Source organism: Chrysoperla carnea, chromosome 1 (assembly GCF_905475395.1).
Source record: "Chrysoperla carnea chromosome 1, inChrCarn1.1, whole genome shotgun sequence".
NCBI classification, from domain to species: domain Eukaryota; kingdom Metazoa; phylum Arthropoda; class Insecta; order Neuroptera; family Chrysopidae; genus Chrysoperla; species Chrysoperla carnea.
Window position 1 is genome coordinate 66,343,907 of NC_058337.1, and position 17,408 is coordinate 66,361,314.

Genomic DNA, 17,408 nt, shown 5'->3' on the forward strand with positions numbered 1-17,408 from the left:
TTATGAATAGTACTTATCCTTGTAGTAATCGAAAAAACAAATCCGACATGCTTACAACAAGATAACCATACAAGTGGTTCACAAAGTTAAACAAAATTTTAAAGACAATTTGTTGTTGGCACTAAACCACTTGTAGAACAAATTTCAATAAATTTTTGTTGCAAATAAATGTGCTTGTTTAATTACCAATTGAAATTCTTTGTTTTAATTTAATTAACTTTTACAGGTTGTCTCCAAAAGGTTTGTATAACGCTCTACCAGATATACTACAGATTAAAATGAGTTAATTTGGCTAAACTTCCCTTACCAAGTTACTACGTTTGTGAGGTGGCCCTAAATTTGAAAATATGAAATTTTTTTTTGGTCAGAATGCAAAATGCTATTTTGCTAAAATTGCGTTTTACCATTTACCCGTTCTATTTCTGTCGTTCCAGATGTTTTTTAGAACCACCAAGCTCAAAATGACTTTTGAGACCGTTTAGCTCCCAAGCGAAGCAACTCTATACTGAGCCAAGTTGAGTTAAATCAACTTATTTTGAGCTGTGCTATATCTGGTAGAGCATTGTACAGGCCCTTTGTCAATGTATTCGATGTGCTTGGGAGTATAAACCTGAAAACCAAACTCCAATCCGATAAAAATTACGTTCCACTTCAACACATCTTTCCAATGCCTTAGTAAAATTTTTCTACATGAATAGTTAAAAGGTCATTCGGGAAGCAATAAATGAACTGAATACATATCTGAATTTTAATATACTTTACATTTTTCGCTCTCTTAAGTTTCTCTTATTTTTACATGTTCTTTTTAACATAGGCTGAGAATATCGATTATTTTCCTAGCGGTCAACCAAAAGGAAGGTACTAGTAGCACTATCGATTAGAACCGACACTGTCAAATACTATAATTGTCAATAGAATGAAATGTTGGATTTATTATTGTATCGTTACATGGCTAATCATGAGACTGACATTGAGGGTCAATTAAACAGTAAAAATTGGCTAAAATCTGGCCTAAAAAGAATATGTACCTTACCCGATTGCTTTTTTGAGCTAATTGCTTTCAAGCCGTCATAAAATTAAGTTATTATTTATTTTCCATTACTTCGAACCTACGGATCCATAAAACAATTTTTTTTTTAAATAAAAACACAAACACCTTTAAGGCATAAGTAAAAATAATTTTAGGCCTAATTATACTACTAAAGTCCTGTTTGATACCATCTCATATCCATTTTTTAAAATTAAAACAATTTAATTTATAATATCTACATAATATAATACTTAATATTACTTTTGTTTGTGTTATGGGTAAAGGGGGGATATCGCTTAAAAGACACTGTTTTGTATCCACAGTGGGGGATTCCATCTTCGATGTTTTGTCAGTGCTGAAGTTAAACAATCATACAAGAAGTATCTTCTTCATCCATAGAGAGAGAGAGTGAAAAAGATTTATTCATTTACTTGGTGTGCAATTTCATTATTTTTTTTTACTGTGTGGAATTTTCAGTGGTTGCCATTTCGGTAAATATGGCCTTAAATAAATTTTTGGTAAGTTGGAATTTTTTTTTTGAATTTTGTGAAAGTATAACGTTAATTAAATTTAAAAATTACAAATTTTTTTGTATTAAAAATTTATCCTTGAGGCCACACTTTTTACCCTGCGATATTTAATTACTGTAAATATAATTTAAAAACGATTAAATAATTCTTGTTTTTTGTGTAATTATATTATTAATTGACAAATTTTTTCATTATAAGTAATATATATATACAGGGTGGGATTGAATTGAAAATAAAATCGTTTTCTTTTGAAAATATGCAGAATTTTAAAATGTTACTTTGAGTAGATATTAAGTAGATTCACAGTTTATTTAAGTTTTTATTTTAAGAAAATACTTTACTATCGGACAAAGAAAATAAATTAAATTCTTGATTATCAGAATTAATGAACATTCCGCAGATTCTGTATATCATATCTCTTAAGAATTAAATAATTCGAAGTAAAATTAAATTTTATGCTTGTATCTTTCTGTTAGAATAAGAAATAAAAATTTAAAGAATTTTTTAGCAAATTATTTCTTATTCGTTTTTATTGTCCTAAAAAGTAGAAAATAATTTTGTAGAAGTCACTCATACATAACTATTTGCAAAAACTTTAGGCGCTCAATATAAAAATTGAGCTGCAAGATTCCACACGAACAAACATAGATACATACATACGTAGAGCTGCTCCGAATCATTGTTGATATTTTATATTAAGCGCCTCAAGTTTTTACAAATAGTAATGTATGAGTGAATCCTACAATTTTTTTTTACTTTTTAGGATAATAAATGCTTGTTCTTTAAACAGTATTTTTTATTAAAATTTTTAATTTAATACTAAAAAAGTTTATATATATATATATATATATATATATATATATATATATATATATATATATATATATATATATATATATATATATATATATATATATATATATCAAATATGGTCATCTATATATCAAGCTTGTAAAAAAGGAAATATTTATGCATTATAGGCTGAGGACGCAATTTGTCGGACCCAGAACTAAAAAAGCATAGCTCTCTTAATCCTTCCTTATTGTTGTTTTATTAGTTAAGGACTAGACCTACACAATTTTTTGGTTTATTATAAATAAGTCATTGTAAGTTTTGTTTATTGTAAATTATGTACTTATTAAAATCATACTTTGACTCCTAACCAAGTATACATACTTGAGTGGGAATGGGCCAAAATATCTTGTTTTAAAATTGATTAATGATGGCAAGCATTTAAATAATAAAAGCCCTTAGCATATTTTGGAATAGACTCAATAATTGAGAAGAAATGTACCGGTAGGTGATAATGATGTACAGACCATACTAAAGAAAGCTTTTTAGAAAGCGTTGGAACTTATCCGGGTGATTCCAGACATCACAGCTAGTTTTTTTCTAAGAAGAGTCAAAAACAGTTTCTCAAATTTTTTTAGGAGATAATATTAATTTAACATTTAATTAGAATTTTTTCTAAAATAATTACTGTTATTGTGAATTTTTATTAAAATTTTTAGTTTTAATATTAAAATATTCATAAATAAACTCATTGTAAAGATGCATAAAGTCCTTTCATTTGTATAATAAATGATGGTAATATTATATTATATTCAATTAAATTATATAATATGAATTTATTTAAAAAGACGTGCAGATAAATCTTTACGTTGACTAAAAAGGAAGCTTAAAGTCGATGTAGCTGTATCAGTAATCTGTATTGTAATTTATGTTACAATCTAATTGTAATAATTTATATGGCAAACATGTTTCCGTGTGTACACCTATATTGATCGAATATTTATTGATATTTCTAAACGATTTATTGAATTAACTTAATAAAAAAAATTGTTATAATTATTTAATAATTAAATATAAACTTCATTAATTATATTGTTTGAAGTTTAGAGAAAATTAATACAAAATTATTCAAACTCAAAAAATAAATTATCATCTGATATTAAAGGATTTCGTTCTTTAAGTTTAGTTACTTTATTTTTTATTCGGATAATTTTAGAAATGAGTATCTATATTTACTACGACTTCGAAATAAGTTGATATTTGATTCAAAATTAAAATGAGCAGTACTGTTTATGAAAACCATTTTTATTTTCCGACAAAATAGCGTAGTCTCCAAACGAAATGATCGATGTTATTTTTAAATTTGATTTTAATAAAATAAACCGTTCATGGAAAAAATTAATTAAAATTAATTTAATTAAAAAAAAGCCACTAACACTTTTCGATAGAAAAAATCTGATAGGCGTATTTATTTATAAATCAATAACATTTCATAAAAAAGTTTCATCTGGTTATCAGATGGGTAAAGATCGATCTTATACCGTCTTAGACCATAACAAAATGAAATTTAATCAACGCTCCTACCATGATTAGGTATATTCATAGCAATCAATCTGCTTGGCTATGTTTTTAACTGCTTGATTGGTTTTGGAAAATTTTTTTAATTTCTTTTGTTAAATGTGATAAATTGTTCTCGGTTTACAGAACCCGAAAATAGTGTTTCCTAAACTAAACTTCGAGCACATAACTAAACCATTAGTACAATCGTATTTAAAACGTATATCAAATATGGTGGAAGCGATGGGAAAGAAATTAGTTTTTCAACACTTTCAATGAGAGCTTGTAATAATAATACAAAAATTAATTTAGAAAGAAACAAGTTCAGCAGTTTATATAGCTGTTAAAGTCGCTATACAAACTGCTGGACTTGTTTTTCGTTTTCAGTTTATATTTAACGGACTTGGGTTTTTTGATTTTCTAAATTAATTTTTTTGAATTAACACTTTTAGTTAAGATTTTCAAATACCTATTCAATGATACCCCACTTTCCATAGTTCGTCGACTTTCATTTTCAGCCTATAGTATGTATCTTTGTTCCTTTGAAGCGCTCTAGAGACCAAACGCGTTAGCTGATTTTAATGAATATTACGTCAATCGATTTGTCTATTTAATTTCTATTCAATAATACCCTACTTGATTTGGTTCGCCGAATTTAATTTTTTTCTTTTTACAATCTGGTGTCTGGTGGTCGTCATATTGAATTTTCAATACTGCCATATCTTCAGTAGCACTCGCCAGGTTAAGACAAATCGATTGACTTAATAATCATCAAAATCGACCCACGTTTGGTCTCTAGTGTGCCACTTAGGAACACACATACATACATAGACTGATAAGAACGTTACCACTACTTTACATCACGTAGTCGGGTAAAAAAAGAAAAGTACCAAAAATCGTATTTTTCAATGATATAAGTAAATATTCCCAAGAAAAAGAAAGCATTGGGGTAGGTTTCCATACCCTCCTATCAGCCTATCAGATTTGCTATCAGCCTATCAGCCTATCAGACTCGGTATAATAAATAATGAAAGGGAATGAATAATGAAGAAAGTTTCCTTGAAATAGTCCGGTTAAACAATAATTCGTGATTATATAAAAATACTAAATCATGGGGTACTACTATCTCTTAAAAATTATTATTTATTAAAAATAAAACCAAATCTGATTGAAATAGTTTGAAAGTGATCCACATAACAATATGCTTGGGAATTCATGAACATAATCGACCTCACTATACATGTGTGTGTTGTATAAATAAAAATAACAAGTTTTTCTCATCAATTAAAAAAATAATACATAAAAATTCTTTAATCGGAATTCTCATTGAATAAAAATAATATAAAATTTATTTTCTTAATTATAAATTCAATAATGCAAAAGAGCTTTAATATTTTTTGTTTGTTTGTTTGTTTTATCGTAGTTAATTATCTTCAAAAATGTTGGTGTGGAATACTCATTTAACCTCTATATAAAGATGGGAGAGAGAGGCGCCTTTTTTCACGCAGTTTATTTTCGGTTGTACCGTGGTCTAGTAAATTCTTATTATGCCCACATTTATTAAACTCTACACTTCTTTTGCTGCGACTTACAGTTATAGTTATTTCAGTAAAAGATTTGAACTATCGTACATTATCGATCTTAAACCGAAGTTTAAAATTAAGCAAATAATGTGCAGGCGGGTCTATAAATGCCTGGACTAGTTATAGATCGCTTATAAAAGAAAATTGTCACAGGTCAGAGGGATTTATGGAGCCATGTGTAGAGAAAATTATTGCGGGAATAAATCAGTAAAGTTAGTATATAAATTAATCTGGAAAATAAATTGATTTGGATTTTGGGATGTTCCTGCAAAATGCGGGCTGGTTGGCAATTTTATATATGATATATTCTATATACATATTTCCATTCGCTTCCACCATAACTCGTTTTTATAGGTTATTTGCCTCCATATTAGATTTCAAACGATATTAAATATAGGTAATTGCCTTGTTGAAACAATTTCTTCATGATTTTGAAATTCTATTTTAAAGAAAATCATTTTCTAATTTCTTGTTAAAAAAGATTTAACACAAACCTAAGTTAACAGATTAAGTTTATAAAAAGATGTAAAAATAAGCTATATAAGAAAATATTTTGTAACTCCAGATCAAAATTTGTGAATTTTGTTTGGCATAAGAATAGTGTCAATGATTCAATGTTAAAATTTTGGATAAATAGACAGAAATTTTTGTTTTGTTTGTAATAAAAATATAAAATATACTAGAGTGATACCCATCCGCTTCGCTGGGTTTAAAAGTAAAGATTGATGAAGATTGCTCTCGCTTATCCACTCGAAATAATGGTAAGGATTGTTTTACAGAGGTAAAATATATGTATGGTTTTCTATTTCTTTAAATGTATAATAGTCGTAATTTCTCATTGAGTATATCAGAGAAGAAGGCCGTGAAATATTTTATATTGACTATTTTTACAGAAATCTGTAATTTATGGTAATGCCAAATGTCAAATTAAATTAAATTTTTTTATTTTTTTAAAATATACCTTTATAAATTATAGTTCATGTGTTATTCTGATATATCAGCTATATTGCTGTGCAGTTTCATTAAAAACCATTCGCTAGTTTAAGCGTGAAAGCGTAACAAACAAACAAACATGCTTGCTTTCGCATTTATAATTGTAAAATCTACATGTATATTAAAAAGTAGTCTGATTGTATATACAGAGGTAAAAGGTACTGATTTTAATTATGAATTTTTTATTATGTCAATCAAATATATAAACTTAAACTTTGTAATAATAAAATCAATCGGAATTTAGATTGAATATCGATCAGATTCTGCAATTCTTTTGTTTTGCTTTGTTTTATTTTATTTATTTTTTTATATTAAATGTCAAATATTGGCAATCATGATTTTAATCGCGAAGATATAGATTATATTGATTTCAGTGATTCATCATAATTTGTTTGATTTTAATCACATATGTATTATTGATGTTTTAATCTCTGTTGTTAATCAGATGTCTTATTCAAATAATTTTTTTATATTTTTAAAGACATTTTGACGCATAATACTTATCTGCTTTTATTTTTGGTCTTTTTAAATTGAATGCTTTTGATATGAAAAAAGAATTTGGCTAAGTGCGAATAACGTCTCGTATCTATAATGCGGGAACCAAAAAGGTGCAGTAGTTTAAAAATCTTTAATTCTTTAGTTTCTTTTATTTCTCAAATAAGGTAATTTTTGATGAAAGATAACGAAGTGTGATCATGGGAAAGAATAGTCAATATTATGCTAGGTGAAAATATATATTGTTGCGTGTTCGATTAAGAAAAAATTTGTACTAACTGTTTAAATCGAAAATTAATTTAATTTCTCAACGCTTCCACTATTTTATTATTACATATTAAAACGATATCTAATAATAAAATCTAATAACTATTAGTTTTTATACCATGTACATATACATAGCATAGATAATAAATATTTATATTATACTAATACATAGTATATTAAGTTTAGTCCCAAGTTTGTAACGCTTAAAAAGTATTGATGCTACGAAAAAAATTTTGGTATAGGTGTTCATAGAATCATCTAATTAGTACATTTTCGGTCCGTCCGTCCGTCCGTCTCTCAACACGATACCTCAAAAACGAAAAATGATATCAAGCTGAAATTTTTACAGCGGACTCAAGACATAAAAAGTGAAGTCGAGTTCTTAAATGGGCAACATAGGTCAAATAGTCTTGGGTCCATAGGACCCATTTTGTAAACCGTTAGAGATACAATAAAAGCTTAAATGTAAAAAATGTTCCTTATAAAAAAATTAACAACTTTTGTTTGAAATATTTTTTCGTAAACATCACTCTTTACCCGTGAGAGCGCAAATTAGGCGCAACTTATATAGTGCGTATTACAGTTAATTGTTTGTTTTCACTTGTTTTATTAGTAGGTTTTAATAGTAAAATAGAAGATAATTGAATAAAATTATTCGAAACTAATATAATTTCTTAGCCAATTGGGATTAGTAAAAGACTTGATCTCGACTATAATAATTTTTGTAGAGTAAAAATTTGTAAGGAGTCATTTTGACAAAAGTGACACCAGCTTTTCAATTTTTTTATTTGCAAATAAATACAGTCCCGAGGCCCATTAAAATTTTAACGTCAATTTCTAAATAATGAATCTATTTGTATTGTTTTAGTTACGGAATATTAATAAAATATTTTATATAAATATGGCATAATGCCATATTTAAGATTTTCATTTTATTTATGCATGTCATGATTTTTGTTGCAAAAAGCAACAAAATCTATCATTAAAATTGTGATACTTATAAGTTAAGTATTATCTGTGTAAACAAAACCGGTCAAGTGTGACTCAAACATGAAGGGTTTCGTACCATCTAATAATTTTTTTCGATAGTCTTAATTATTTTAATAAACATTGGTTTCAACCAACTAGTTATAATCATAGGTATCTTTTGCTTAAGGATGTTCCAGCATGGTATTTGCAGTTTCTATGTTAAAGCAGTGGTACAATTTTTTTTTCGACAGAATTTAACGAAAAATTAAATTTAAGAATTTAATAATGCTTACTATTAATTCCCAAAGTTTCAGAAATTTTGACCGTTTAAAATGGGAAATAATTATGCCAACGTCCCAATTTCGATCAATTTACGTCAAAATTAATATCTCGAAAGTGAAAATTAATTTCTAAATTTTTTTTTTAGAATTTTATTGTATAAACATTTTTTTCTACTTTTTCTTCAATATATAATAATATCATAAAAAATAGTTGGAGAGACCGGACATTTTACATGCTTTAAATGGGACATGACCCTCAAAATCGCGAACTTTGTCTTTAAATATCTCGCGATCTAAACGGTCAAAAATTATGAAATTTTAGGAATTCATAAATAAAGCTATTATAAACCCGAGAAAAAAAATTCGGCCAAATCTGTCGAAAAGTGATTTCATGCTGGTACTACCTTAAGTATAGGTTGGCACATAAAATGCTTTTTTTAAATTATATTTTTGCAAGAAAATCTGTAGAAATAAGACGACAAGATGGTATAGAAAAGCAATATAAGAGATTTACTGCTCTTTTTTGTTTTCGCGGCATAATGGTGCTATATTATTGAATACCTTTTGCAGTAACTGTGTTCTACTTCATTTCATTGCAACATAAAGGTTTAAAAAAAATGGGTAATTGAATTTGTTTGAAATAAACATTTATTAATAAAGTTGATAACTATGAAGAAGTATGAAATGTGCCTGACACAATTATAATGGCAAACTAAGCGCGTATTGACCTAATTTTAGGCATATTGAATAACATTATTAATAATTACCAAAAAAACCAATTATTATATATATTTAATCATTCATTCTATTAGAAAGTGTAATAATAATAATAAGACCCACCCAAATTTCATAATCCTCATCATTTTTTGTTTTTGCTTCAATAAAAAGCCCATATATATAATTTACAAAAAAAAAGGCCGTCATTCAATATAAATTTATAACAAATTAATTAATTAAATTACTGTTTTATTTCAAGATTTAAATACGATATGATTTATGACAAAATAAATAATAATTCTGTTGCATCTGAATCACTATATGCAACTACAGAAAAAAAAAACAAATCCTTGACCGCACTTTCATATTATAATATATATATTTTTGTTTTTCCCTGTTCAGGTTGGCAAATTAAGCAACTTAATTAATCAAGATTATTAATAATAAAACTCATATTAATTCATAATTTTTTGTTATTGATAAAAAAATACATTGTTCAGATTGTATTAAATTAGTTTAAGTGCTAATAAAAAAACGATTTTATGACATCTTAATTTGTATTTAAATATGTATAGGCAAGGTGATCTATTAACTTTTAAACAACATTTATTCTAAAAAAAAAGTGTTTGATTTATGTATCGCCTAGTTTATTTTATGCAGATAAAATGCTAATTACCTACTTGTTCACAAAATGAGAATACAGTTTTGGCTGATTTGAGTTATTATTATTATTATTAAATTAGATAGGATCTTATTTCAAACATAGCGAATTTTTTGCTATATATTTTTTTTATTTATAATTGCGGCGATAAGCTTATTTTTTTCTGTTTTATAAAATTAATAGAAATGTTTAAAAAATCCAATAATATACTAATATATTAATTAATGTGTTTAGAGGCGCTGTACTATAATACAAGATCGATTTAAATAAAATTTACAAAAGATTATTAAATAATACTTAAAGTTCACTCGCATTTTAGAACCATAAAATCATCTGAATTTTTACTATCACTTATTAATATGGTAGTATTATCTTTCTTTATGTTTTTGAGATAAAATGATAAAATACAAATGATTTTATAGAAAATTTTATAATTTAATTATTAAAAGGGCTTTAAATTTGTTGCTATAAATGTCTCTGGAAGTGAATATTTTTCTGTTTAAAAATTATTAATGTCCGCTGCTAAATCGTTACTCTATCGCTTTATGTTGAAGGTGTAAAGGATGAAAAAGCAATCCCCTAATTTTTATATACTTTAAGAGCACGAAATTCAATAAAATTATTCAAAGGTAATTAACATGTTCATAGTCAAGTCCATAAAAACATGCTTTGGCGTTTGTGCACTACTTGTGACAACAGTATACAATACTAAGACATTGTATCTGCATATACTCAATACACTTACACACACTCATTGTAAATTTGTAAGTAGTTTTTGTTTATCTTTTCAACAAATCAAAAGGCAAGAATCGTTGTACAGCAACTCCACCATGTTGATTATGAATCTCATTCCGAAGTCGATGAAAAAAAAATTGTTTGTTTTATTAAATTCAAAATACTTTAATTAATCTTATATTTTAATTTTATTGAATTCCTTAAAAAAACCATTTCACGTAAAATGCACAATAAATTCAAGTACGACTATTTTTGACCGAATCTTTCGCCCTTGACGCCCAAAATTGACGCTCTTGAACCTGTAACGTATCTCCTGAAATAACCACAAAAAATTTCTGAAAGTCTATTTTTAAAAAATAATACAGACCTTACAGAGTATATTTGATATTTGACACTTTCAAAGTTTTTTTCCGTAAATTTTAACAAGGGCTTCCAAGACCCAGCCTAAGACTATTTAAATATATTCTTCATATTTTAAATTGGACTAAATCCTCAATTGTTTAGTCTACATTCATACTTAAGTGATCAAAATTTTATAATTTATTATCAATTGATTTCATCTTAAAAATAATAAATATGAATAAATTATATTTTACAAAGTTTAAAATAAAAAAATTCATACAAAAAATTTACACTTAATTTAATTCTAATAACCAAATCATGTCAGACTAATAAATCTTTTTATTTTTATTTAATTTTTTTTTATTATTAATTAAAATGCAAGACACTAATTTTGCATTAATAAATCATCACGTGACTTTGTATTATTGATTGAATCAGTCTTAACATTTACAAAAATATGATTCAAGAGTTCAAAGAATTAACGGAAGTCCTTACATAGTGTTATTCAAATAAGAATTTTATATTAAATGATCATTCAATTGATTGAAAATTGTTTTAGGATTATTTAGTATTAGGTTTTGATAATTATCTTTCTTAATGAATTCAAGTATCTATAAATATGAAAGAACAGAATCGGGCTAATAAATAGGTACACACCGTGTTCTATTATTGACAGCAGAAATAATAATATAATAAAAATATAAAAAGTGGGATAATTTGACCAAATCCAATTAAATAGTTTTATACTTGTTTAAAAATCCCTTCCATTGTTAAGTGAAATTTACTAATATCTACTGATTATCATTGGATACTGGTTATCGAATGATAGTCAGTGAATGAACAAATTTATCAATTTTGTCATACCCGTATATCCCAAATTAGGTCTTAGATCTAAATTTGGAAAAGAGTTTTTGTTGTTGCTCTTGATGAGCTTATTTTGGTAAGCTGGGTTTCTGCAGTCAATAACATACACGGTGTATATGAGATCCTTTCTTTTGCATCGAATTTATTTAATCGCAACCTAATTATTGATTCAAAGATAGGAAAAAATGAAACATATGCAATATCATCAGCCACACTCATATTATGTTTAAGTTGGATTAATTTGAAATCTCAGTATCCCAATCTTTTCGCTTGCCTTTGTCACATTTGGGAACAAATATTTATTAAGGTATTATTTATTTATTAAATACCGCACACAAGAAGTTTGAAACTATATAACTCTTTTGATAGCTACAAAATCGTGACCATTTATTTGTACGTATTTTGTTGTCAATGTTATTGGATAAAACAGTCGTCGAAAGACACGAAAATCGTTAAATTCGATTTCCATAAACTCGCCGCTCGAGCCGTTATTGAAACTAAATGTTCTGTATGCCCAATATTACTTTTATCTATTTCTCATCATTAAGCAAACACCGCAAATAACTTTGCAAATGATTTAGAGCGCTGTTTGTTTTGGATCTGAAATCACGAAAGTAGGGGTATCAGTGATGTTTTGAACACCACTATCAAAGAAGATATAGTCAAAGGACCTCGCACAAATTATATGTAATCTGCATTTCGGTCAAACTTTTTCAAATTTTGGAGAATGATAGCTTAAGTCATTTCCATGGTCACAAGTCATGAAAATTTATCTTCAAGTTATCAAGTCATCTCTAAATTAAAATTGGAAAATGTACTCATTTATATAAAAAAATTATTGTAATTTAATTGTCAAAAATCATGTACGTATATATGTAGCTGAAAATATTGATATTAAAAATTCATATTATTGATCTACTAAACCTTTAATGTTGCTTCTTCTTTGAATTTCGTAACATATTCTTCAAAAAACAAGAATTAAAAAACGACACCCTTACATTAAAAAACACACGTATGCATGTAGTTATACATATCTGTACATATATTTGCCTATACACACATAGGCATATATTATACAAATAAGTACATTTTTAAACTTTAGCTATAACATGAAATTCTGCCATTTTCATGACTTGTGACCATATAACTTTTCTTTAGAATGACTTAAACTATCATTTGCCAAAATTTGAATTAGTTTGACCAAAATTACATATAATTTGTACGATTTCCATTTGTCAGTATTTGATAAACTAAAATAATATTTCATAATAATGATAAAAGTGTAAGAATATGCAAATATTTTTTTGTTAAAGCAATTTTATTATTTAGCTAATGGTTTTATTAACCGGTTATCATCCGTTTAATTGACATTATTTATACATCCATAAAATTATTTTTTGCTGCAATAAAACTAAAAACTAGTTTAATATTATCATCAAAAAAATTACTGCAAAATTTATATTTGCTATAAAAAATGTTAATTCATAAATTTTTTTAATTTGTTTTGATTTAAAAAAATGTTAAAAATACGCGAGGTTTTTTCCAATTTCCGTGAGAATATCAAGCACATAGCGTATGTCGTGTTTTTTTTTTCAAGGTAATAAATCAATAACAACCTATTTCCTTGCACTAATTATTACTTTCAATGTTTACCAGTACAATAAAATATTCATTATGTGCTTTTATTTAGTATTAATAAATTAACATTGGTTTTTGGCGACACATTCTGGTTAATTAATTAATTAATTAATTACATACAACCGCATATTTGTATTATATTTTTTGAATTAAACTTCAAAACGTTCAAACGAAAATCAAAACGTTCCTCATAAATGGAATTATAAGGCAAAACACAGTTTTTTTACTTTGAATTTTAAATATTGATTTTTTTGTGAATTTTGTGTAATTTTGTGCTGATTCATTATCTTTCGAATAACAAAAACATTCAATGAAAAGAGTCGTTTTTCTATCAAATTCGCATCTTTAAGTGATGACATTTGGTGTCGTTATCGGTAGAGCCTTAGTTTAAAAGGTAACAATTTATCGTCCATCAATTTCCATAATCTATTCAACATCTTCGTTCAAAACAAGACTGATGCCGTAACCTTAGCTTCCCGAAAAAATGATTAGGGTCTTAAAGGAGTCATGGAATTCTAATCCTGGAATATACGAATGTATTTCAATTTATGTATTGTATGAATCGTTTAAATATCTCCTATTCTGATACGGAATAGGCAATCTCTTCTAATTGGAATATCGTATTTCGACAATATCGAATCTGATTAAATTTTAAGGTATTTCAATATCCTTGTAATTAATTTAAAATAACAATGAAATTAATTGTCATCATTCGATCTCAATTTTTTTTAAATGATTTAAGTGTTTTGTGCAAACAAACAGATTGAATTATTATACTGTAGACACACCTCCAAAATTACAATTTTTACCCATATTTGAACAACAGTTGGTAAATTATAGCCCTCTAAACAGCTATAAATTTTAATTGATCAAGATTATTTTGTCACAAAAACAAGTTTCATTAAAACCTTAAAGCAGCATCGTACATTGTCATTTTAGAAAAATTATATGCGTGTTCCGTGTGTGGGAGTTTTTAATGGGCCAAAGCAAAAATAAACAAAAATTATAACGAAAATTAAACTCATAAATTTTAAATTTAGCAAAAACAAAAAAAAACCACACAATGCGTTTGGGCGTTACTGTTAATATTGTACACACAAGAACGTGGCAAATATATCTTAAACAAGTGAAAAGAAACAATTGACTGAGTTAATTGTTGGAATACAATGCATAGACAGTGTTGATTACTCTATCACATTACACATACATACATGTCACACATACACAACTGATATTCCCATATAATACATACTATACAATTTACGCCTAATTTTTCTCCTCACGGGTAAACATTGATGTTTACGAAAAAATGTTTCAGGCAAAAGTTGTTTATTTTTTTATAAGGAATATTTTTTTACATTTAAACTTTTGTTCTATCTCTAAAGGTTTTGAAGATGGGTCCTACGGACCCAAGACCCACTTTACCTCACTTTTTACGTCCTGAGAACGCTGTAAAAATTACAACTTGATAACTTTTTTCGTTTTTGAGTTATCTATCGTGTCCACAGACAGACGGACGGACAACCGGAAATGGACTAATTAAGTGATTTTATGAACACCTATACCTTTTGTTCCTAGCATCAATATTTTGTTCATAGAATCAATATTTTTAAGCGTTACAAACTTGGGACTAAACTTAGTATACCTTAATATATTTCATATTCATGGTATAAATATAAAAATATACGGAACAATACTGTGACCATAAGAAAGGGGACACACCTTAACAAGCAAGATTTTATTGAATATTAAAAAAAAAAACAGTAAATGCAAAATAAAAATATTTCGCTAATTTTATGTCTTGTAATTTTGATATTTACGAGCATGTTTAAGATTTTTTTTTTTGAAGAAATTGTATAATATAACATGAAATATCGCCTCCAAATGTTTTAGTGGCTAAGAATTGACCATGAAGTGAATATGTTTGTTTTAATTACTTATGGCAGTATTTAAGTGGGTGAATGGGTTTTTTATCTCTGGGATTATATGGTTGCTTACGAATCTTGAAATCATGAATATTTATTTTTGGATTTATCTAAAAAATTGCAAATGCTAACCATTTTTGAAAAGGCTTTGAAGACTAGACAACATTTATTACATTATTATCGAATTGACAGCGACCTAAGCCTAGTACATCTGAAATTTGTTCGACAGAAGAGTTTATCTTTAAAAAAAGTAGCCAATTAGTTCAAGAGTCTAGCCGGATTTTTCATTATTCTGGAAACTTTATGATGACTAGCTCTTGTGATAGATGTAGCTATTAGGATACCCCATCCAATATTTTAGAGGAATTGGTTGTCAAATTTGAAAGTTATTTTCCATAAAAGTGTCGATTTTGGAGTCGTAGCTCAAACGTTAAAATCTTTGATCATGAAAACATAATGGAAAAAACAATCCCTTCATAGTTTTATGTCTTCAGGAAATTTATGGATTATTACTCGGAAAATCCAAGATTTTCGCTCATTTTCAGTTTTTTAATACGTTTGCAAAATATATTATAAAAAATTATAAGAACAATTATTTTAAGTATCTGTAATGAGCAAAACCACATTTAATAAGCAATTCACGTTTCTCATAAATTTTGCGACTCCGAAAAACCTTAAAAAAAAGGAAATTTGATACCTATCTCTATTATATTCCCATAATACAATGAATCTCACGAAATATATCATGAAAGAACCTTCACCAGGCCATTGAGAAGGTTCCTTATACAGTTTTCATGAGACTTGCGAAATTTTGACTGGACGCTCCATAAAATCAAATACCACCGTGCGAAGTTTAGGCCATTTCACCATAGATTTGATAATATGCAGTAGAAAAAATGTTGATACAGAAAAATCATATTTTACTTAGATAATATGATTTTTGAAATGAATAAAATTGAATGGCTTCCCAATGTTTTTTCGCTAATCCATAATTACTCTATTAGGCATATTTATAGCTTTCTTAAATTTTTGAAGAGCTAATCCATAATTACTTTATTAGGCATATTTATAGCTTTCTTAAATTTTTGAAGAGGGAGATGGCATAAATCAACACACACAAGATGGTTCGAGTAAAAACATCCTCTTTTTCTAAAATTATCATTATTTTAACGTTATCTACTTGGACTATCCTGTATATACTTTATCGCAAGCAAAATGCGATCCCAAGTCGAAGGCTGAAGTCTGAGTAAAAGTCTCCTTAGAAATTGAAAGTGGGTAATCAGGTCATGTATGTTGTTTGTAGTTCCATTCCTTACATTATTTTCAAAATTATTGAGGAATTGCAATCAATTGGATTTGGAATCGTAAGGTTTTTAAGAAAATAAGCAGCAAATTAGTACAAATAGGAAAAATAATGAGGTTTTTTAAGGCTTTAGCGATTTAATCACCCGTGAAGTTGCAAGACACAACACAATAAAGACATATTATATGTATAATATACAATAATATATTTTGTGACAACTTTAATTATAGTGTCTATCTATAATGATGACACCATTTAATATGTTCTTTACATAGGTAAATAAATGCATGATAATACGTGGTGCTATGATAATAATAATAGAATATAAACGCCTACTTTCTTAGAACACTAGCAATATAAACAGATGAACTAACTTTAGTTTTTTAAGTTCATTGTCACTATCTATAATAGTCATTATGTACCTACCACTATGTATGTAGTGTACCCATTGAAAGTATAAATCATTAATAATACTAGTTATTTGGTAGGTATTATGATTTTAAAATAAGACCTATACTTAAAATTTTTATTTATTTTTTTATTGTACAGATTTTTAATTAAAATTATTTCCAAAAACTAATTCAAAAATTATTTTGTTTATATATTATTATTTAAAAGAGTCGCCAGTCAGTGTGCCAGGGAGGGAGACTGAGTGGTAGGTGGATAAATATTATATAATGCGAAATTCGATTTTTCGAGTGAGAATTTTGTATCGGATAATAATTA

General features: G+C 27.0%; 1 protein-coding gene across 1 annotated transcript in view; it reads left to right on the forward strand.

Annotated features, from left to right (window-relative positions):
• Nucleotides 1-1,346: 1,346 nt before the first annotated feature.
• The window catches only part of LOC123305155, a 37,087-nt gene continuing 21,025 nt past the window's right edge, over nucleotides 1,347-17,408 (forward strand). Inside the window, exon 1 of the mRNA XM_044886783.1 lies at nucleotides 1,347-1,548. Coding sequence (XP_044742718.1) covers nucleotides 1,528-1,548 — 21 coding nt within the window. The 5' untranslated portion in view covers nucleotides 1,347-1,527. The remainder of the gene's footprint in view (nucleotides 1,549-17,408) is intronic.